Below are 23787 nucleotides of genomic sequence, written 5' to 3'. Positions count from 1 at the left end.
CCCACCACCACTTCCACCTCCATGGGCTACAGAAGGCCCTAAGGGGCCCTTATACCAGGTAAGCACACTACTCACAATAAGTATGCCACATTTTCCCCAGGTGGATCAAGAATGGGTTAAGGTGTATGGTCTTTAGACTGATGGCAGTCTGTATTAAATTGCTTCGTCTGCGTTCAGACCGATGGCACAGATGCGATCATTGGTTTTGCCCTGTCTTGGTCTTAGTCTTGGTCTCAACAGGTTTGTCTTGGTCTGGTTTTGGTCTTGGTCTCAATACTCTCTTGATCAGTGTTGGGCAGTAATGCATTACAAAAGTAATTAATTACTGTTAAAGGGACACTGTGCAGGAAATGGTCAAAAAAGGTACTGCAACTATGCTGCTCATTGAAACTGGGCTGCCTATTGCCAAATTTGATATTTTCATGAAAGTTTACTAAGTAATAAACAAATATTTTCTAGTATGGTCCAAGTAGAGTCATTTTTGCAGCTAAAAATGGCTATTTTTGGAAATTCAAAATGGTGGACCATGGATAAGATCCCCCTTTTCATGTATGAAAAGTGCCATTTTTCCAGTCATAATGAATACTTAGAATTTGATGGTGGTGGTAAGTATTCATGAAAAAGGTAACATTAGTGAATGGGCAACATGAATTCTGGAAATAAACAACTAAAAATCTCACACAGTGTCCCTTTAAGGATAGACCGATATTTATATCGGTATCGGGCCGATATTTGCATATTTTAAGTGTAACGTATCGGCCGATACACGTGTGGTTTTGGCCGATATGCAGTATTTATTATTTTATGTCATTCAGGGTTTTTTCAAAAGCACCAAGACACTTCATTTTTTTATTACTTGATTGTTAGACATTACTTGATTGTTAGAGTGGGTGTTTAAATGTTACAAGTTCTACCTCAATTTGATAATGTTAAAGGAATGTTTATTTTTAACTTGAGACCTGGAATATTTGTCGACCTTTTTTTTAACCCATGTCGGCCCCAAATATCGGGTATCGGAAATCGGGTATCGGCCAAGGGTGATGAAAAAGAAATCGTTATCACATCGGCCATTAAAAAACCTGTATCGGTCGACCTCTAATTACTGTATTACATTACTTTTTGCTGTAATGCAGTAGTGTAAGGTATTGCAGGGCAAAAATCTGTAATATTTACTCAGTTACAATGCTAAATAACTTAAGTCACAATGCATTACAATGACCTGGATTTTAGTGGTATTCACCGTGGTTGGTCAGAAAGAAGCTGTTCCTGAACCTGGTAGTTTTTAGTCTGCATACTGCCAAAAACACCTCCTGGATGGGAGGTGAAGAAGTCATGAGCTTGATTTACACTGTAATGAATTGCCAGATTGCAAAAGTAGTGTAGGCCTAATGCCTTACATTTTAAATATAGGCCTAGAGATATTGTAAGATTGTGTTGAGACTGGAGTTCAAGCAAGCTTATCAAAAGAGAGCACACCTCAGAAATGGGTTTATTGTGGTGTTACCCTATGTGTCTATTGCTTTCTAATCAGCAATGTCATTGCATTTTTTTGGGTTTCATTTCATTGATCAAAAACATTCAAAACATACTTAAAAAATAACAGCACAGTGTTGCCTCTAGGAAATAAAAAAGTGGAGAGTTAATTATACCTACTGCTCAACTGGTTAGGCGATTAAACATTGTTTTGGAACCAGCTTTGAAGTTGATTGAACTTGGATTCCACTAGCTAGGCTTCTGTAGCCACCGACACAGATGTGGCACTGACATATTTGGCATGGCCGAAGAGGTTCCACTTTCGTTGGCATGGCGCAGTAGTTAGCCTGTTTGTGCTGTGAAATCAGATCGGTAGGCCTAGGTTTAAAATAAAATCCTTTCACTTAAAACGAAGCCTTCATACTTACTCGCCTGTTGTTTAAGGTAGTTATACACGCCATTAACCGATTTACATCAATAAGTAAGTAGGCTAACAAACTATTGGTTTCTTAAACTGTAGTAAAACCAAGGAGGTCTAGGCCTACTGTATTTGTTAAAATGTCATGTACCCCCTGCAGTGTGCTCGCGTACCCCTAGTGGTACACGTACCCCCTGCTACTGTATCATTGAGTAAAACTTCTCTAACGCAATTTTGCGCGAGATGTAGACACACTTGTCTCGTGCGTGTGCTAGGAGAGAAGTCCTGTTCTCTTCTCCTACCCATTTCTTTCGACGGAAAGTTCGCGGTTTCTGTTGTTGTTTAGACTACTACTGTATTTGTTTTGTGGATTTGTAACGTAAACGAGTGAGTAAAATATCCAGATACCATCAACATTCTCGGTAGAAGGTTACACACGGTGAGTGCTACGTTAGCTTTAGCATGTGCAATATGTGCTTTTGTGGCTAACAAACAAACCGGCTATACAATGGCCAAAACAGTATCCTTGTACCTATAGTAGTCTACTTTAAAATAAAACAATACTTACCGGCGTGTAAAGCCACCGTTCGATATACGACGAGAAATTAACAAAGCATGTACTTTACATTACTGAAGCAAATATTTATCCTGCCTGTTTTCGCTGTAACAGAGTTGCTTCACAGCTGTGCCACAATGTTACCTCAGCTGTCTTCTTGCCGCTTGATACAAAATTGCAAAGGCTTTGTACAGTAGCCTATAATTGTGTTACTTCAGCAAACAAAACAAAAAAAATCAAACAAGCTACAGCAACAACAACAATAAAAAAGCAATAATAATAATGATAATGTAGCTTTACAGGGTGGCACATTAGTTAATCAAATGATCAGATTAGCCTACTTTTTTTTTTTGAAGGTGCACTGTGTGTGTAGGCTAATATTTTAGTACATTAGCTAATTTCCAGAATTAATGCTGCACTCATTCACTAATGTTGCCTTTTTAACAAATACGTATCACCCCCACCAAATTATGACTGGGAAAATTGATCAGATTCATACATGCAAAGGGGCCATTGTTCGCCTTTTGGATGTCAAGAAATGTACTTTTTCAGCCGCAAAAGTTGCTGTGCTTTGGTCATACTAGTAAATGTTTGTTCACGAATATTCACGAACAGATCAAAGTTGGCAATAGGTAGCACAGTTGCAATGTGTAACATAGTTGCAATACCTACTCTGGCCACAATCCTACACAGTGAGTGCACCTTTAAAGGGCCAGCCTTAAGTTGTCTTTTTCTTTACAGGTCTTTGGAGCTACCGGTGATTTTATCATTACAATGAAAAGGACTGACACATATCCAAGACCAACTGCAGGTATCATCACTCTTTGACTCCACACTCCAGTAGCAGAAATAGGCCTGGTCAATTTGTGTGTGACTTGCTAACCATGCCTACATGTTTAACAGACAGGTGTGACCAGGGCTTTTTTTGAGGGGGAGCAAGGCGGAGCTAGCTCCGGAAGCTCTGACGCGCGCTCCGGAAGCTTTTTTTTTTTTTTTTTTTTTTTTTTTTTTTTTTTCCAATGGCTTGTTTAATAGGCTCCATGAAGCCAAAATTTTACAAAAGAAACTGTAAAAAGAAATTAATGTTTCTTACGAGGTGTTGGTACACAGGACAGATCACCTCAACGAACACAACTGGAGACATTTTAAGAATTTTCTTTAAGTTCAGTCCACCAAAGAGCATACTTTTTAAAAATTCAATGTTCAAAGAGTAAAGAGCCTCGGGTCACCACCCGAGGGGGTGTTTTTTTTTTTTGCCATCGCCAAAAAGGTCGCATTGTCTTCCCAGAGAAAGTTCACTCTTTGCTTACTGAATGTTCACAAAACTCTTTAGCCATACCAAGGAGGTTTGCGGGGAAACATACGAGTCCTCAGGAGCACACCCGCCTTGCTACAGGTAAAGGTATGCAATACAGAAAGAAAGTCGCACAGAACACATCACAGCTAGTCCAGCTTCTCTCAAAGACATGGATTTTCAATTTCTTTTTTCCTCCAAAAAATAGCAGGGTCAACATAAAAAAAATCCAGTTGAAAAATACAAAAACTTAAATGATTTGCTGGCCCTGCTGCTAACTAGACATTCTGAATGGTGGTTGAAGGACTGAATTTAGATTTCCAGAAGCTATTGGGCTGTGATGATGGGAGCAGAGCAGAGCATTTTCAACTTTACAGCTTTTACATGGTCATTCACGTTTCACAACAATACTCCAACAGGATCTCGCACTGCCTTTAAGGATGGAGATCCCTTTCGAAAAAACAAACAAAACTCAATTAACACACACAAAAAAAGGATTCATTTCTGTAGTATGATCGATGGAATGCAGGAACCAGGAGGACACACCATTTAAAAAAAAAAAAAAAAATCTTCGAAGAGCACATCTTTTTAAATACAGCCAGCGCAGGGGGATGATCTTGAAACCAGGAAGTTTTTTTTACTCGTGTGCAGCATAACTGTCATAGCTGTCTCTGTAGGAGCCGCCCTCATAGCCTCCACTTCCTCATGTTCCCTTCATTCTGCTTCTGAATTTCTGCTCCCCCTGTATCCGCCACCGCCAGAGGAGTATCCGCCGCTGCTCCTGTATCCGCCTCCGCCGCCACCGCCGTAGCTCCTGTCGCTGCCGCCGTAGCTCCTGTCACCTCCGTAGCTTCTGTCTCCGCCGTAGCTTCTGTCACCACCGTAGCTTCTGTCTCCGCCATAGCTCCTGTCACCTCCGTAGCTTCCGCCTCCCTCGCCTCTGCCGCGTCCGCCACGGAAGCCTCCTCGGAATCCGCCGCCGCCTCTCCTGAAGCCTCCGCCGGACCTGCCGCCAGACTTGCCGGCCTCGTCCACCCTGATCATCCTGCCATCAACAGACTTTCCGTTCATTGCAAACATGGCGTCCTTGGCATCTTCAGGATTCTCGAAAGTGACAAAGCCGAAACCCCTTGAGCGGTCTGTCTCCCGATCCCTGATCACATCAACTTTTGAGATGGTCCCATATTTGGAGAAGGCTTCCTCCAATGACTGCTCAGTGGTGTCGTAGCTGAGCCCACCAACGAAAAGTTTTCCTTCGTCAGACATCTTTACAGGAGTTGAGTCTTCGCGGACTTCCAAGGCAGCTTACTAACGAGGAAAATCGCGCGCTCCGGAAGCTCTGAGGCGCGCTCCGGGAGCTCTGACGTGCGCTCCCCCAGCTGGATCTAGACAAACGATATTTAAATGATAATAATAATAATCATAATAATCATAATGATAATAGATAAATACATAAATTAAAGTTTGTTTCGTGTTAATGTCTGGTTTAAATATAGACTATGTTGGGGATATCTCAATTCTGATTTGTCCCATGAAACGAGATAGACTACTTATAACCACGTCAGTTTGATTTCAAAAGTGCTGGGGACAATTAATGAGAGGTTTGAAAAATACTGGGTACAAACTAAGGCTATTACGTCCGATTTGAGGTTTCATAAAATTATAGCCTAGGCATTGCTTAGATAGCCTATCTAACGTGGCATCGTGGCCATATTAAACACTAAACGCCATCTGCGCTGTCTTGTTTATTTCTGATATCCTACGCTGAGTCATCTTTATCTTAAACATTATTAACGCAACAGTAGGGGCCTGATTAGTTAACCCGCTGTCTAGCCTGCATAGCCTACTGTAAAGTTTAAGTTATCAGCCAAGTTTAACCTACACCTTGCAGATAAATGTTGCGCTGCTCTTTGAGGTGGGAGACTAGATCTGCTAGCCTCGCGACGCCATCCTCTGTACTCCACCCGCAGTCGGCTATTCGCCCAGGCTAGATCTGCTGTTGTCAGGTGGAAATTTGAAGAGTCAAGACACAACGCATATTCTTGAGGGGGATTGAAAGCACCTTTCCTTGTTAATGACAAGTTAACCTTTACAAAATATCCAAGAAGCTTAAGCATCTGCGATTGCTTTACACAGTTCAAATTATATTTATACAGCGAAGTTGTGGATATTTCCTGCCTATTTCTCCACTCCCGCGGTAACCCCGTGCTCCATGTCTGGCTGTCAAAGACGCACTCCAAAATGGAAAGAGTGCGCAAGTTTAAGACAAGTGGCACGACTTGTCGGACTCAAACCTATCAACGTCTGTCAGTGATATCGTGAATTTTTGTGATACGAACTCCGTGTTCAAATGCGTTCTGAATAGGCTACTGAAGACTGAATAGCCTATGAGCGCACGTGTTGTTGGCTTTTAAAATTCTTGTTTGAGTCTGAGTTCTTGTTTGCTCGTTGTGTGTAATGCACAATGGTGCTATGCTTCATAAAAAAATACATTTCAGAACTTATATTTTCAGGTGCATGGTTTCATTTTAGTAACTGCATGTCTATTCAGTGACTGGAGATGTAACTGAATGAGTGGGGATCGAGGGCACTTTATAGGCCTAAAGTGTCGAGGGATATCGAGGGATTTTAAACAAAAAATATCAGTCTTAATTTACTTCAACATTAGTTATAATGGCGACTAGAAAAGGGGACCAGCAAATGTGATCTGGGCTTTGCGTTCTATTAATTTTATATGGTTATGCAGAGAGTATGAAACTGCGCAGGGTAGCCTATTCGGTGCAACTGTGTGTTTCCGAATTTGCTCTCTGCACGTAGGTCTACAGAGAAAGGATGCGTGATGCGTTTACCAGAGCAAACTAACAAACTTTCCTTTTGGCATTGGCCTGCATGCTGAATAGTCCATTGTCTATTTTCCCAAATGAAATCAGAATATTCCCAGCACTAAGTAGCAGGTAGCCTATTTATACCGCTCCATATTTGTATTTGATATTGCGCATACATCCCCATCCACAGGGTTTTCGACCACCCGCCCCCCACTGCGCTTTTTTTCGCGCCGGAGCTACTCCTCCTCAGCGCTCCGGGACCTCCGACTTGACAAATTAAGCACTGTGTGTGACACATCGTTGATCCAATAAACTGACTGTTTTGCACCATATTTTCTGCAGGTTGCCTTTCAGTGCCTTTATTTAACCAAAGGAAACGCAGCAGGCTTCCTCTTACATCGACTCCTGTAGAAAATGAATTCTGCTCTGCGGTTGACTTTGATGATCAGATTGACTTTGCAGATTCCTCATTTTCATCAGGTGTAGTAGACTGTTTTTCACACAAGTACACCATATTATTATGCACAAGGCAACTACAGATGACTGTACAGTAGGGTATGTACAGCCTAACAAAAGTCACAACAGAGAAACTGGTCATACCATGCCTCACATTAATAATCATGGCTGTTTATGAATTCGCTGTTTTCAGAATTGCAATGACTAAGTTATAATGTATTACTAAAGGCACTGTGTAAATGCTACAGTAGTGTAGTGTTAGTTACGTCTTTTCAACAGCTATTACAGCGTTCCACTGGCGTAAATGTGTGAATTATGAGCCTACTCTGAACCCAACCCAATGTTCTCCCACTAGGCAATGCAGCATATGCTGCTCAGAATCAGAACCAACGGCCCGCTGGACCAAGGCCCTCAGCTGCGGCTGCACAAGGAGGTCAGTGGAACAGGCCAATGAAGCAGCAGCCTCCGCAGCCCAGCAACCCACCTGTCCGTCACACTGGACCCGTTGCCAGGGGTTATGCCCCCCTGCCTCATCCTCACAAACCTGCCAACACATGGTAATCATCAATCACATTTACTATTGCTTTGCTGTCTACTTGTGCAAGAAATGTCTCAAGGATATCAACCTACTTGTCAACCAAACTACTATTACACTACTATTACTCTATATTTTATATAAAGATAGCTGGTAAAGAACTCTTTACTGTTTAGTGGCTACTGTGTACACTAAAAACTGTTACTGTTACTTAGATGTCTCTGCAAATGTAATCTAATTATTTACTTGTTGGCACATTCACTGGTTGTGAAATATTGGCATGAGCAGTTTGAAGTGTTACATATATGTGGTTAATAGTTTGCTAGAGGAGCAGAATCAGCACTGACTAGTACGCATGCACACACACACACACTAGTGGCCATTTGAAAGTATGTCTGTGTCAAATGTCATGCAGCTTTTATGTGGATGTGTTTGAGCTGTCTTGTGATGTGTGTTATTATGTGCACTGGACACTTCAGTTCTCCTTTAGGATGAATAACTCTTCCCCGCATGACTCTACTTTAACTCTACTCTAATCTACTCTACTTTAACTCTCCCCTCCCCAGGTCTCAGCAGAGAGCTCCAGGCAGGCAGGAGGCTCCAGCGCCCAATCCTCCCCACAGCCAGGGTCTGGGCCAGATCCAGAGTGGCCCCTCATACGGCCGAGGACGAGGCCTGCAGCCTGGCCAAGGGAGGGGTGCAGCCACTGGCCAACAGCAGTCCAGACTCAAGCCCATGAATCACCAGCAGCTGACAGTGCAGCAGTCGTTCAGCAGACAACAGGCCCAAGGCCCCGCGGGGGCGATGCAGGGTGCTTCGGGCCCATCTGGTGGCCCCCGTTACTGCCCTGCCCCTGTCCCTGCCCCTCCTGCACCTAAGCCTCAGTCACAGCAGCAGGCACAGTGGCAGTTCAAAGTGTCACCGCGTATGGGGCAGACAAAAAATAATCACAATAACTCCTATGTCATGCAGTCCACCCCACAGCAAGCGCGGATGGGGCAGCCACAAAATAACAGCACTACAGACTTCTACGGCGCACAGACAACCCAGCCACAAGAGGTAGTGTCTTTTATTAGTGTCTGTTATTGTGACACTAATTTGTACTTTTCACACTATTTTTCCATGTTCCTCTGCAATTGTTCATGATGGATAACATTTTACTGTTATGTTTTATATAACAAACAGGTTCCGCAAAGTCCAAAGACAAAATCCGAAAGTGAGAAGTCTCTCCGGATCCTTACGTGTGTCATCGAGGGCATGAGACACTGGGTCCAGTTCAAGAACAAAGCTCCTATGCTGTTTGAGATTTTTGGTAAGTCTAGGCATCGATGTATCAGCTGGCCTTTCTATTAACCTGTTAAGACACTGCGTTGCCAGAGTGGCAATGACAACTCGTAGTACTACAGTCCCTGTGTTATGTCATAGTATTGTAGCACAATGTTAGTTAACTTTTCAAAGACTATTACAGCGAGCCACTGGAGGTACGGCGTGCATTAAGGAGCTCAACATTAGTTAGCACACACAGACATTTTATGCGCTGACAGAACTATTTCTTCAAATGATAGATTTCTTGCATAGGACTGAATGGTCTGTCGTGTCTCCTCAGCATCCCTGGACTCTGCAGTCACTGATGGGAAGTTTGGTGCCAAGCATTTCCTCCTGCGGACAGGAAGGGATGTCGTGCAATGTGTTTACTACGAGCATGTGAGTTCATCACCTCCACACAGATTAGATTCGAGTTTTTCAACACTAGGAGCATAAGCCAAACTTGTTTCTTCCATCCTTTCCTGTTACTTGTGGCTTCATTATGCAAGGCTCAACGTCATTGATGATCAAACATTTTCAAAAGCAAGAAACAATGGTCATTATCTCATTTGCAATTGGGATATTTAGAGGGGAAAAGCCCCTCAAAAGCTGTTCTGCAGAGGATGGCAGTGGACAGTGTACCTAGTCCAGAGGAAAGGATGGGAGGAGTTAGGTTGACTTTCACCCTAGGTGACAGTGTGAAGTGCTGAGGGATACTGATACACATTTAGCAACCTCTTGGCATTGTCTGCCCCTGTGTCAGTATTTTGCTGTTCATTTTTTATTCCCATAAACAATAGACCACACAGTATAGCTGTGATATTGTGCTGCGATATACAGTAAATAACATTTTATTGATTTGATTGCATATCTTATATTGTTTAGTACAGTGTGCTTTTTAAGAGCTGTGTGTGTTCGGGTTTGTGTGTTCATGTGAAGACTCCACAGTGCCTCAGTGTAGCTCTCTCCTCAACACGTTCTCTGGTCTTGTGTGTGTCACCAGGACCAGGAACTCCCCAAGCTGTTCCGTGGCCTGGTCCACCGCTGCGTGGGGAACTACGACCAGCGTGGCGACGTCTTCACCTGCGTCTCGGTCCGCCTTGCCTCCCGCCACGAGCAGAAGAACTCCCAGGAGGCCATCAGGGCATCAGATGAAGAGATGCGACAGGTGGTCCAGTCTCTCAATGAAATATGACCAGCACCAGCCAGAACACTGACTGGACAGTTTGTCAACTAATTATTAAATTGAAATATTATTATTATTATTATTATGATTATTAAATTTGGTTGTAACAACTTCTTGCCTGTTTCTGTTGTGTTAAAGTATTCATTGTGGAAAGGATACGTAGTAATTCAATGGTTCATTCATTCAGTCATTCATACATTTATTCATCTATCTATTTATTTATTTATTTATGTATGTATGTATGTTCAGATTAATTTAAAAAGATGTAATCGTTGTTGGTAAATACTGTATAATATTACCTGTGATGATTCAAGGAAACGTGTTGTATTAATGTGTTTCATTAAATGTTACCTTCATCATTTCATTTTCTGCATTTCCTGTCAAACGGTACTTTTAGAGTCAGTGATACTACATGGAAAAAAAGGATTGTTTCTTTTCAATTACAAAACATTTTATTACAAAGAAATTCCACTGAACAGCTAATGTTGTTAACAGGTTAGTCCAAAGGTAAAACAAACACATTTAAGAGGTAATATCGCAAAATATATCTTTCGAAAAGGACCTTAGGATGAACAGTGAATGCACATAATATTTACAACCAAACCATCACAATGGAAAGTTTTCTTTCCCTCTACTCTACAAAACAAATCCACTTCACCAGTGCTGAGACAAACAATATTTCCCCACAGAAGGAGTATAACAGGGATGGATCCTTGACCCGGGTCATGACAGAAATTAGCAAAGTGTTTTATCTTGTTTTTAGTAGTGGGACTCCTAGTTGATATTGCGGTGAGTTATATCCTTATTATTTTTTTTAAATAATTCTATGGATCTTGGGTTTCTAAAGGCCACAATTCATTATGACCACCACTTGATGCACACTTTTACACATAGAGGAGGGAATCGTAGAAAACCATGTGCATACTAACACACTTTAAAGCCAACAGACACACACAATGTTCTCTGACAATGGAGTTAAATCAAGTACAGTGAGAAGAGAACATACCTATCGTAACCCAGATCAGGCCATCATGTTTAGCCATGCTTAACACATTCCCTTAATGTGTCAAACTCAGCATTGATAACCATTGCTTTTCCATGCAATCTCTCTAAAGTCTTAAATTAACATGCCGGGAACTTAAGAATTAAGAACATGGTCTTACCTATTATGTAATGATTCTACTGAAATGTACCTCTTAAAGCAAATTAATTACATCCTGCCGTTATATAATTTAACAAATGTAGAACTCCTGCTACGTCTCTTCCTCTCTGCCCCCAAGGTCTTCCTTACCAATGTAATCTTTAGTGTGAAGAGCTTCTCTGCAGAGAGTAATTTTCCACAGAATTTCCTCAGATTTAGCTCAACAAGACACAACATAATACACTGAGCTTTAAAAACACGCACACGGAGGAGGGAAAACCAGGAGAAACTCACAAATCACAGTTTCAGTAGAAGCAAATCACAACCTGATAAAGTAGTATTGTTTCTTGTCTTGTTTGTGGTTAAAAAGGCACAAGTTGGTCAGAGAAGGGTTTCTAAGACGTGTCTTGGTGTTCTAACTACAAGTCAAGTCAGCTGTTATTGTCAATGCAGGTGTTCTTCTCTTATTTGCCCTCCGTCTGATCTATAGCCATCCTGGCCACAGGAGTAACATGAAAGAACAGCCTGAAACACTGATGACCAAATGATGACCAAAAACAGCATTCTAAGAGCAGATGAGATATTAAATGCATTACAAGCCTTTTCTTCCTTGTGTACTCCATGGTTTAGTAGTGTTTCAAGAGACATCTGTTCTGTCAGCACAGGGCAAATAGGTATAGCTGTACACTGGGGGAGACACATTTAAGGAGACACAAAATGATAAAATAAAATCCTTAATCACCTTTTGTTAAATCCAAATTAGTTACTTAGCACATTGCTGTTCCCATTTCAAAAGCCTCCACCAGATGGTGACAGATACTGTGATTTTACACATAATACATACATGAACACCTCAACTTGCTGCTCTTCTTGATACCACATTGTTCTGATACATAGTTTACAGTAGCCACCCATACAATACACACTCCACACTCCAGCATTTTATCCGCCATTGTTCTTCACCTTTGACCTTTCACATCTTCAGCACAGTCTCAGTACCAAACCATCCATAGGAAACCATCCACTCATCGGCACTGTGTTTTTCATGTATTTCAGACTGTGCCATTGCTGTACGACACACACTATCCAGTAAACACCACTACTGTTTATTTGTAGTGAGTTGAGTGTTGTTGTCCCTGAAGATCTGCACAGAAATTGCTCTCCTCTTCAAGTTGATCTCATGCAGACGTGTGTTTTAAGGACACTCCATGTTTAGTTGGAATGCCCCCGGAATTTTTTTTTTCCACCCTCAAATGTCTTTTCACCCTTTTTTCATATAAAGAGTCATACAAACTGTCTTTTCTCAGTTGCAAATGAAAGCGCAATTAGGTATATCCAGCAAGCAGTTACTTGGCAGTTCATCTCATGACAGTGTTAATTAATTGAGTATCAGGGCTGATGTGTACTTGAAAATGAAAGCGATCAGAGTCATCATGGCCCAGCTTTTGCAGACCCTTGTTGGGGTCACAGATTATTTCATAACAAAGGGCAATATGGTCAAAAACAAGCATCCTTGTCCCGTGATTTCACTGTCAGAAATAGCTTATTATGAACAATGTATGTATGTAGGCCTATGGATGTATGCATGTACTGTACGAATGTATGTATGTATGCATATGTATTTATGTATAGATGTAGGTTGGTAGGTAGGTAGGTACTGGTAGGTATGTATGCATGTATGTATGTATGTACGATGGAAGACAGTATGGAAAAGCACAAACAAATACACACAGAGAGATCTCTTCATGTAGTTTGACATCAGCCTGCTGTAGCGAACAGCTAAGGATGAGGAGAGTCCGTCAGTTGGCCTGGCCGTGTCTTGTTATTTCATAGTAGCAGTAGGCAGGAGGAGCAGTGGTGGGGCGGTTGGTCGTATTGTATTATAAAAGGGTGGGCAGGGGGGTGGGGGACAGCTGCTCTTTGGGGGCGTACTTGGCGAAGAAGGGCAGGAAGAGGGTGAGCATGACCCCCACGATGGCCAGCATGTAGCCCCAGCCGATCTGGCACTCGCCCGCATAGTAGATGTCCGCGTCTCCACAGAAGGACTTGACCAGGTTGGAGTTGAGGCCAAACGGGTACACCAGCAGACCAGAGCCCATGATGAACACTGCAGAGGACAAGAGAAGAAGACAAGGGTGGATTTGTTAGTTACAGTTGGTATGGAAAGAGTCACAACAACTGCTCTTGGGAGCATTGTGGTAGGGCGCGCTAAGCTCCCCACATATTGGCTTGCGTAGCCATGGTTCGAGTTTGGCCTGCTTCATGTCCCAAACCTTCCCCATCTCTTTCTTGCACTAGTTTCCTCTCTCCATCATCACTGTCCTATCCAGATAAAGGCAAAAAAGCCCCAAAAGAATAAAACGTAAAAATAAAATGAAAATCACGGGTAGATTAGCTTACCGCGCCCAGGTCCTTAGGGGCCAGGCATTCCCACCCTGTCCCTCTCATATCAGGAAAAAATAAAGTATGTATATAATCTAACAACCCTCCCCCTGTTTGGGGGTATAAAATAACTTTCCCCGCCCCAGGGACTCTTTTTTTCTTTAATCCATCTGTATTCTCTTTCACAGCAAGTGACTTAAGCCAGGGAGTGAATTTCAAGTGATTGCAATGTGAGTAATTTGCCACTTGGTGGCAGTAGTTTCTGCAGAGCCGTATGACTGAGTGCCTGCATGTAGGCAGAGGCATCTTGAGTATCTGCTGTCTTGATTGCTCCACTCCTTGTGGTAGCACTAGAGAGCCATAGTCTGATGAAAACTATTACAGTAAGGGCTACTGCTGTTGTACTGTAAGAGGTAAATTCACCCTATAAAGCTAAGTGAACAGTCTACAGAGAGCCATTAGTGCCAGTCATTTCTAAAACCCAAAACCACAGAAAGAGAGCGATAGCAGGGGAGAGATGGGAGAGTGATCAACTTTCCCAGTCAGACAATATCATATATTTCATGTCTGCTACAGCGCACCCTTCCAAAAATTCCCTCCCCCTGTCTGTCTTGCGTCCATTAAGAGATTACACCAGCTGGGACTAAACACCACCTTGTGCAACTGGATTGTGGATTTTCTGACTGATCGCACACAGAGGGTCAGAGTAGGTGATCACATGTCATCCACTATTACCATCAACACCGGCGCGCCCCAAGGATGTGTTCTAAGCCCTCTGCTCTACACCCTGTTCACCCATGACTGCTCTGCCTCTTTCCCCTCCAACCTCATCGTCAAGTTCGCTGACGACACCACCGTTCTTGGACTGATAACAAACAACGATGAGACGGACTACAGGAAGGAGGTACAACATCTGGCATCATGGTGTGACAACAATAACCTGGCCCTAAACACCAAAAAGACCAAGGAAATTATTGTAGACTTTTGGAGGAACAAGACCCCTCACAGACCCCTCTCCATCGGCTCAGAGGTGGTGGAGAGGGTCAACAGCTTGAAATTCCTGGGGCTGACTGTAGCTGATGATCTGTCCTGGGGTACACAGATAACCTCAGTCGTGGGTAAGGCCCAGCAAAGACTTTATTTCTTGAGGAAGTTAAGAGGCTATCACATCCCCAGACCGCTGCTGGTGAACTTTTATAACTGTGCGATCAGCAGCGTTCTGATGTATGGGTCTTTGGTGTGGTACTCTGGCTCCACAAAAGCAGACCAGCAGGCACTCCAGCGTGTGGTAAAAACAGCACAGAGAATCACTGGGACACCTCTCCCAGAGATAGGTACAATCTACACCACACGCTGTCTACGAAGAGTGCAAAACATCTTGCAAGACTGTCACCACCCTGCTTACCACCTGTTCCAACTGCTTCCCTCAGGCAGAAGATACAGGTCATTACAGGCACGAACTACAAGACTTTCTAATAGCCTGTACCCTGAAGCCATTAGACTGCTTAATTCTAGTGCTCTTACATAGGTCTCTGGACTGGTGTTCTGTGTTTTTTTCCTTTTAAGGGATGGCACTTAGGCCTACTGTAACATCCTATTGATTTTTGTGTATTCATACATGTGTGCATACGTGTGTGTGTGTGTGTGTGTGTGTGTGTGTGTGTGTGTGTGTGTGTGTGTGTGTGTGTGTGTGTGTGTGTGTGTGTGTGTGTGTGTGTGTGTGTGTGTGTGTGTGTGTGCACCTTAAAAATATCAACAGCACTGGGTTATTAACTTTGAATTGTGGGGAGAGGATCACATTTTTTTTATTTTACTGTTTTTGATTTACTTGATTAATTTGTTAATACTCATATTATTACTATTATTTACTTTAATTTATTATACTTCATGATATACTTCATGAATTTAGACTTTATTTGACTACTTCTTTTTGGTTACTTCTATAGGCCTACTTCAAACTACGCAGTGTTGTTGCTCCACCCACAATTTCGTTGACTTCATTGACAATGACAATAAACTTCTTGAATCTCTTGAAAAAAAAAAAAAAGATTAACATTTCAGAAGATCAGGTTTAGCTGTCTGCCACGCTGAAATGGAAACACAATGACTTTTCATAAAACAACATAAAAAAGCATTTGCTGTAAATAAGGACAGTGAATACTGATCAATGAATTCTTAAATTTGTCCATTTGTCCAGCACGTGTGTGCACACAGGTGTGTATGTGTGTGTGTGTGAGTGAGACAGAGAGAGCGAGAGAGAGCGAGAGATAGTGAGTGAGTACGCAAGAGTGAGAGAGAGTCAGAGCGAGAGAGAGAGAAAGAGAATAGAGAGAGAAAGAAAGATGTGAAGGCATGACACTTTCATACAGTTCGAGAGAGAGAGAGAGAGAGAGAGAGAGAGAGAGAGAGAGAGAGAGAGATGTGAAGGGGAGCCACTTTCACAGTATCTGCCTGTCAGCCTCAGACTCGGTGGTGTGTTATGTGGGAGCTCATGGGCAGGGCAGCTCCGTGTTTATCAGAGGGGACCTTGACTCTGCACGCGTGCTTGGCTAATGACTCCTTAATGACCTTCTCTATCAAAGAAACATTTAGTGTGTGTGTGTGTGTGTGAGTGTGTGTGTGAGTGTGCGTGTGTGAGAGAGAGAGAGAGAGAGAGAGAGAGAGAGAGAGAGAGAGAGTCAGTGAGTGAGTCAGTGAGTGAGTGAGTGTGTGTGTGCAGAGGAGGAAGAAGGAAGAAGCACAAAGACTTGGTCAGAGCCTCACACACTCGCAAGACAACGAATAATCACACAGTGAAATAATCCCACAGCTGAGCCACAACCAAGTGAAATCAGCAGACAGAAAATGAAGACAAAAAAACCCACAATAAAAGGCTCCCACATAGACACAGGCAATCACAACACATCCAAATAACAAGCCTTTGGTCCAAATCAGCAAACACAAGAGAGTAGAGACAGAGGGGGAAAGGCAATAAAAGATTGTGAAACAGTTGGTCCCCGTAATGAAAGCAGCAGCGATCCAAGAGCCGCTGGAACTGTTTGATGGCCTCACCTCCAGCCACAGAGTCGCAGCACTGAGTGTGTGTGTGTGTGTGTGTGTGCAGGCCCGGAGTGGGCCCTGTAATCAGGCCGGGATTTTAATTCACATCTAGGCCACTTTGATATGGAAAATCACTCACAATGCATTTTATTGGACTCATGTTAAAGTAGGGGCCTAGAGTATATTGTCAAGTTAACAGAAAACTTTAACTTTACAAAGTGTAGGCTAATTCAAATTGAAACAAATAGGCCTAGGCTATGACAACAAAAAAAGAAAAGCTATATTTGTATTTGAACATGAGTTATTTGACCAATCAAACTGCATTTGCCATCACAAAAAGTTCTCAACAACTTGCATGTATCTGTGGATGTGAGTGTGGTTTACTGTGGAGTCAGGCTCCATGTTCTGCTTGTCTGATGCTCCACATGCATGGTACTAATGTGCAATAGTCCCGTGGTGTTAGGCCCACATGTAGGCTGTCTTGTCCTTACTTAAATCAGTCTTGTTCAGGGATGCAAAATGAATTTCAGATTCAATAACAATTGATATCCCCAATACATGTTTTTTCATTCTTATTAAATTGTATTTCTTTTAAAATAGGCTACCCATAATATGGCCATTTTAATGAATGCTACTTTTACAGTAATTACAGAAGGCCTATCCAAATCATTGCTTCCTTGTCAAGAACAGTTGACAAATACTGTTGACTTGGAGAAAAAAAAAACAATGACGACACGCCTTTGATGCGCAAAGCTGTTCGATGTCGGGTTGCCTACAAAATACCGATAGCAGCAAGAAGTCACCCTGCATTTGTAGCCTTGCTTGAGCGTATTCTTGGACTCACACAGAGCCGTGAAGTTAGTAACGCCCGCTGAGATATCATATCAATTTATCCCCCCTCTCACATTCTCGTCGCAACTGTCACATCACCAAACGTTTTATTCACATTTCATTTGCAAACATGCATGCCAAGATTGTCGTTGATCCTCACCCTATTACTTGTGTTACTGGACTTCTTATTGAGCCTATTCACCTGCGCACTGCTGTCATGCTACTAGCCTATATGTGGCCATTAGGATTCAAAACTTGTCGAGCTGATTGTGAGTTGCGTCAAGTGACATCCAAATTCCCTCCGACGTTTGAAAACTAACTGAAGCTTTCAAAAGGTTCATTACAAACCATTCAGATTGTTTATCGCGAGGCATTCCATGCAATGCTTGGGAGGGAGTAATGGCATGAGCTGTCACTTCACCTTTGCTTTCTTTAATCCTACCTGCGCTTTGCTTCATCATTCCGTCGCTCTCTCTCTCGCTCGCTCTCTTTCCCCTTTTAATCGCTCGTTTGCGGTTCTCCAGTGCTCGCGCCATGTCTGGGATTTCAAGTCGCTTCCAAATAACGCCAATTGCCACGAACTTAAAATATTATTTTAAGAAAGTAAAGATGAGTTGAATTATAACCCATACACTGTCCTGTTCCTATACGTTTCTGACTCCTCATTGCCGACTTCTGTTGTGGTTGAGGTAGTAGAAAGGGATGCATTTAATTTGACTATTATTAAGCTACACGCAGATTTCAAGTGCACCTTTCTTCGCGCATTTCGCCGCGCCTCCCCATGGACTCTTTGGCGCCTAGATGGTTGCACCTTAATAATCTGCTGTGGTGCTGCCGGTGGCTGCGCTGTCATAGTGAATATTTATGCAGACTACAAGTGACCATTGCATTTACAATAACCCAAGTGAGAAATTTAAAAATATTTCCTCATGGTCCAACGGGCCACACCCGAATTTTGGGCCGGGAAATCTCCCGATAGTTATAATGGCCACCCCGGCATTGTGTGTGTGTGTGTGTGTGTGTGTGTGTGTGTGTGTCTGTCTGTCTGTCTGTCTGTCTGTCTGTGTGCGTGTGCGTTTGTGTATGCATGTGTACGTACATGTGCGCGTCTTTTGTATGTTTGTGTGTGTGTCTGTGTGTGTCTGTCTGTTTTCACACTGTGTGTGCATGTGTGTTTGTGTGTACATGTGCACATCTTGTCTGTGTGTGTGCACATCAGGGCTTGACACTGGCACCTGCCAACCGGCCAAATGCTGGTAAAACTTGGCTATGGCAGGTAACAATTTCAGTGTCACTAGCCAATTTGGCAGGTAGCTTATTCTATGGTATGATCAGAATAGCCTATATTCTGCACTTTGCCCCTTGTGTATCAATTGTATGTATAGTTCAAGAAAAAGCTCAGTTACTCAGTTTCTATTTGTTTGACTTATTACCATGTAGAAAGCTATGCACTCATCTTATTGCTTTTGCACCTCATCTTCTGAGGGTAGATGATCAGCGTCATGATAAAGAAAAAAAAATGTGTGGCTAGTAGAATAGCTGGATGGTTAGTGGCGTGGGAAAACCACTAGCCACAGTGGCAGGCAAGCGAAAAAGTTAATGTCAAGCTCTGGTGACTGTGTGTGTGTGTGTGTGTGTGTGTGCGTGTGTGTGTGCGTGTGTGTGTGTGTGTGTGTGTGTGTGTGTGTGTATGTGTCTGTGTGTGTAATTGTGTGTGTGCTGTGCGTACGCACGTCTGTGTGTGTGTGTGTGTGTGTGTGTGTGTGTGTGTGTGTGTGTGTGTGTGTGTGTGTGTGTGTGTGTGTGTGTGTGTGTGCCTGTGCCTGAGTGTGTGTGTTTCTGGGTCGGCATCAGATAAAGGCCTGCTACCGCCGCTGCTGCTGTGGGGATTGATGCTGTTTCTGAGGTAATGGCTGTGTGGGAGCGGCTACACTACTTATCAGAACCGCACACAAAGTCTACAGCGCAAAACTTTAATCTGGACCCAGCACATTTCCATGTGGACCGTTGGGCTGGCTTGGATTCTTTAATCCCAATGGGCCATGAATATAGATCTCTCTCTTTCACTGTTAACGGCAGCAGGTTTGGCAAGCAGCCCCTTTGGGACCACCGTGACTTTCATGTGTGTGTGTGTGTGCGTGTACGTGTGTGCGTGTGTGTGTGTGTGTTTCATTGCTATATTTAAAACAGCATCATTTGGTCTTGTAGGACAGGTAGACTTTAATGCACAGAGGATTTTTCAGCTAAGTGATTGTCTCTCTGTGTGTATCTACACACGAGATGGCCTATAGAGACCCTATATGCAATGCAGACACACAGCAATGTTTTCTCTCTGCACTACACTAAGAACTGTATCCAGTGTGCAAGTCTGTGTATCTGTTTCCATAATGTGCTAATTCTGTTGAAATGTAGTGCTGAAAGTGCAATGACAGCCACGATGAATGCTTACAGCACTCTGTCTTTGTCTCCAGCTCTTTTCGTAGGGTCTAATTTTCAGCCATATGATACGTATATTACATTCTTTAATCCCTTTGACAAGTATAGCTGACTGCTTGCCGGTCATGACTGGGTAATCCGACCGTGCTCTGAGGGCGTATTGCGGAACCTGAATGGGGTGCTGATGTGTGGCAAAGAGAGGAAACTGATGAATGGCTGGTGTGATTCGCCCGAGCTTCAGACGGGGGTAAAAACCCTCCAAACTGTCTTCAGGGACAGCAACACACGCATTATAATGGTTGATAATCCTTCCGCTCATTCATTCATTCATTCAAGGACAGTACAGAATACCAAAAGCCCCAACTCCATCGCACTGGGCTGTGCAATGGTTTCTAAGCCACGTCACCAACACTATTGTGTTGTTTCTGCCCGTCGCGCTCTGTTGTGGTGGCAACAGTAGGCTATGCCTTTTAAACGCAACTTAACAGCATCCTCTTATCACAAGCTGCATTCTGAACAAACAACAATAAAAATGCTGCCTTAAACGGCTGTCTGGCACAAAGGACCAGCAGCACTGGAAGATGAGATAACTTCATGGTCTGATGTTGTTCTTATACATCGAGATTTGATTCACTACTACACCCAAATAATGATGCGAAATGAAACACAGCAACTGTATTAAATAAGAGGCCGACTGTCCAGGGCAGCTGTGGAGGACCTCTAATGGGGCTAATAAAGTACAGCGTGGTGGAAATGTGGTTAAAATGAAATTACTGAAAGTGGGCAGGACCATTACGACAATAGCTGCAGGGTAGTTAAAGGTATTAGGAACCACGCAGCAGGGCAGAAACGTCACGCTCCGCTTGATCGACGCAACAAACTGGGCTTTAATGCCGAAAAGGTCGTCAGCAATCAAATTGCCTGGAATGTAATGATACGGGTATGCGCTGCCCTGGCCCCGCATATTATGCAAGGTTGTGACTTTGTTTTCACGGACGTGAAATCGCAGTGAGATGCACTTCTCTGAACTACTGTAAAGAGAGGAGTCGGTGGCCTGTGGAAAATCGTCCCACTCTGTGCACACACAAACACAATGATGTCCCCAACAGTGACAGCAGGTCAGGATGGGCCAAGCGCTCTAGATACAGCACTACACAAAAAGACAATCCTGCAAACAGAAACATGTCCCAGTCTGTGCCCAGGACATTCCTCTGTACACAGAACAAGTCCAACATGGAGAGAAACTCAAGCTAAACTCCATCCAAGATGAAAGTTTGGGAAGACACTGCACACTGCTTACAGTTCTTTTTTCTGATTTAATTTTTGGCCAGTAAGCAGTAAGCAGTGTGTAGTGTCTTCTTTCTTGCAGTGTACTTTCATCTTTGATCACCTTTTCCTGTCTTACACCTGCACCTGTATAGCTGAAGGCTTGTGCACAACGACACTCTTGAACGCCAAACTCCATCCAACTTGGTGGAATGCAGCATAACACAAAAAAGACAATCCAACAAACGGAAACACATTCTACCGTACACAGAACAAGAGCGACATGCAGAGAAGCTCCAACAACAGCGCCCACATCCAGGGAGTGCCGGTTGTTAAATGGCGCACGTGCTGATCTGTTCTCTCTCTGACTTTGTTGTATATTTAAACAGCTCGATGCTGCTGCTTGTGCTTATTTCACCGCAGGTGCAGCAGAACACCTACTGTAAGGATGCTGCGGAGCGGAGTGAAACTCCCTGATGAACACTGTCAGTACTCTGATCAAACACTTTCTCATCAGGAACATGTGCTGCCTCCGCTGGAGAGACTAGCTAACGGAACAAAATATATTCACTTCAGACTACTTTGTTTGTTTCTGTTCATGAGTGCGAATACCACATGTGTACAACACTGAGGTTGCACAAGTTAAACATGTAGTCACTATGAAGAAATGTATTCAAAAGGACAAGGAGAAACTTTGACTTTGACTGTGACTGTGTGTGTGTGTGAACAAATCATTTAGAACAATTTATATTGTGCATGCAGGGCCGCTGACAGCTTTTGCTGGGCCCGGGACAAAGTCATCCTACCCCCTACCCAATACATACAATGTAATGGGGACCCAATTATGGGCCCCCTATCTCCCTGGGCCACCAGGGACAACATACCCCTTTGTCCCCCCTGCCGGCGGGCCTGTGTGCATAGTGTTTCCAGTGGCCATTGTAACACTTGCCACTCACTGTCCTTTCACTGTTGCTGTGTCTTTTCACAGAGTGAGTCAACTATGAGCAATCAGTTCAACTATGATGGTGAGATGCCACACAAACAGCTACGATTCACACACACACACACACACACACACACACACACACACACACACACACACACACACACACACACACACACACACACACACACACACACACACACACACACACACACACACACACACACACACACACACATAGACAGAGAGAGAGAGAGAGAGAGAGAGAGAGAGAGAGAGAGAGAGAGAGAGAGAGAGAGCCCTTAAGCATTGCTCATAACGGCTTTAGAGAAAAACTATTATGGTGGAGGAGCATTCAGTGAATACAACAGGGTGTGTGTGTGTGTGTGTGTGTGTGTGTGTGTGTGTGTGTGTGTGTGTGTGTGTGTGTGTGTGTGTGTGTGTGTGTGTGTGTGCATGTGATGTGTGTGGGGGTGTGATGAGGTGCTGTCCATGCGTGGCAGAGTGTTAACACACGGCTCTGCTCTGCTGCCCTCTGCCCACACGTTTACACACGTACACATTCACTCACCCACACACACACGCGGGAGTACACTCTCTCTCTCTCTCTCTCTCTCTCTCTCTCTCTCTCTCTCTCTCTCTCTCTCTCTCTCTCTCTCTCTCTCTCTCTCTCTCTCTCTCTCTCACACACAGACACACACACAGAGTGAACATGTAGACCCACATGTATAATACGCATATTATATACATACGCTCAGAAACCACACACGCACATGCACACGCACACGCACACGCACACGCACACGCACACGCACACGCACACGCACACGCACACGCACACGCACACGCACACACACACACACACACACGCACACACGCACACACACGAGCACTCTTTTCCTGCTATTTAGCTCGTGTAAAACGCTGGTGATAAATCACGGGCGGCGGAGTCCTGTCAAAATCGACCTACTTCCCGTCCCCCTCCGGTCCTGCCGACGCATCCCTATTGTCCGACTACGCCGTTAATTAGGCATCCTGCTCCGCTCCTGCTCAGCTATCGGTACGTCCACCACCACCACCACCACCACCACCACCACCGCACCAAAGCACCAACACCTCACTCATCCATCTTGGGCTGAATTATTAAGAGGTCATCTCCAATCCTCCACGCAGATCCCTCCTCATCTTCCTCCCACTGGTAACAGCTTCATTAAGGCACGTCCACACAGTAAAAAAAATGCAGTGTTAATTCAACAGTTAGAGAGTATTCTGGGGCCAAATACACTCTAGAAGATATTAAATCGACTCTTTAAGTGTGGATATAACACTGCAGAATTTACCACCACCACCCTGCCAAGTCACAGGCGGTGTTCATTAAAAAGCCCAGCCATGATGACCATGGCCATGGCGAGACTTCTGCTTCGGCTCAAACTCTATTACCCCCCTACGCTGATCCAGCTAACTCGGTTAGCACATATGGGGGGAGAGAAAGTTGCCCAGCTTTTGATTGAGTTAAGAGACTGATGGCGCCAAGCAAGACGTTCGTTTGTTCGTTCGGTCCAAGTCCAATCCACGGATATGTGTGGCTCTCCTCTCTTTCTCTCTTTCTCTCTCTCTGTATCTCTCCATCCTCACTCCTCTCCTCCTCCTCCAGGCCTGCCAGAACAGGAAGATGTGATCCGTCCTGCTGGTTTCTGCTGC

The 23787-nt window shown here is 43.7% G+C and overlaps 3 protein-coding genes across 4 annotated transcripts in view; 1 reads left to right on the top strand and 2 right to left on the bottom strand.

Annotated features, from left to right (window-relative positions):
• The first annotated feature begins 16 nt into the window (after positions 1–16).
• LOC134453206 (spermatogenesis-associated protein 22) lies at positions 17–10412 on the top strand. 2 transcript variants are annotated; one of them, XM_063204045.1, is made up of 8 exons: positions 17–58; positions 3189–3258; positions 6909–7046; positions 7378–7579; positions 8124–8616; positions 8743–8869; positions 9164–9261; positions 9866–10412. In XM_063204045.1, exons 2-8 carry the CDS (start codon positions 3222–3224, stop codon positions 10055–10057), a joined length of 1287 nt encoding a protein of 428 aa, XP_063060115.1. In that variant the 5' UTR covers positions 17–58; positions 3189–3221; the 3' UTR covers positions 10058–10412. The 2 variants fall into 2 exon arrangements, with proteins under 2 accessions (XP_063060115.1, XP_063060114.1); XM_063204044.1 differs by lacking the exon at positions 17–58 and adding an exon at positions 2152–2278.
• Positions 3760–5056, bottom strand: LOC134453219 (cold-inducible RNA-binding protein B-like). The gene has a single exon (XM_063204057.1). It carries the CDS (start codon positions 5005–5007, stop codon positions 4456–4458), a length of 552 nt encoding a protein of 183 aa, XP_063060127.1. The 5' UTR covers positions 5008–5056; the 3' UTR covers positions 3760–4455.
• Positions 10413–12898: 2486 nt separating the features above from the next.
• LOC134453216 (LHFPL tetraspan subfamily member 7 protein) overlaps positions 12899–23787 on the bottom strand; it is a 225600-nt gene continuing 214711 nt past the window's right edge. The window contains exon 3 of the mRNA XM_063204053.1: positions 12899–13296. Within this exon, the coding sequence (XP_063060123.1) occupies positions 13070–13296 (227 nt within the window). The 3' untranslated portion in view covers positions 12899–13069. The remainder of the gene's footprint in view (positions 13297–23787) is intronic.

Source organism: Engraulis encrasicolus, chromosome 7 (genome assembly GCF_034702125.1).
Source record: "Engraulis encrasicolus isolate BLACKSEA-1 chromosome 7, IST_EnEncr_1.0, whole genome shotgun sequence".
Taxonomy (NCBI): domain Eukaryota; kingdom Metazoa; phylum Chordata; class Actinopteri; order Clupeiformes; family Engraulidae; genus Engraulis; species Engraulis encrasicolus.
This window is presented reverse-complemented; position numbering and strand designations above follow the sequence as displayed.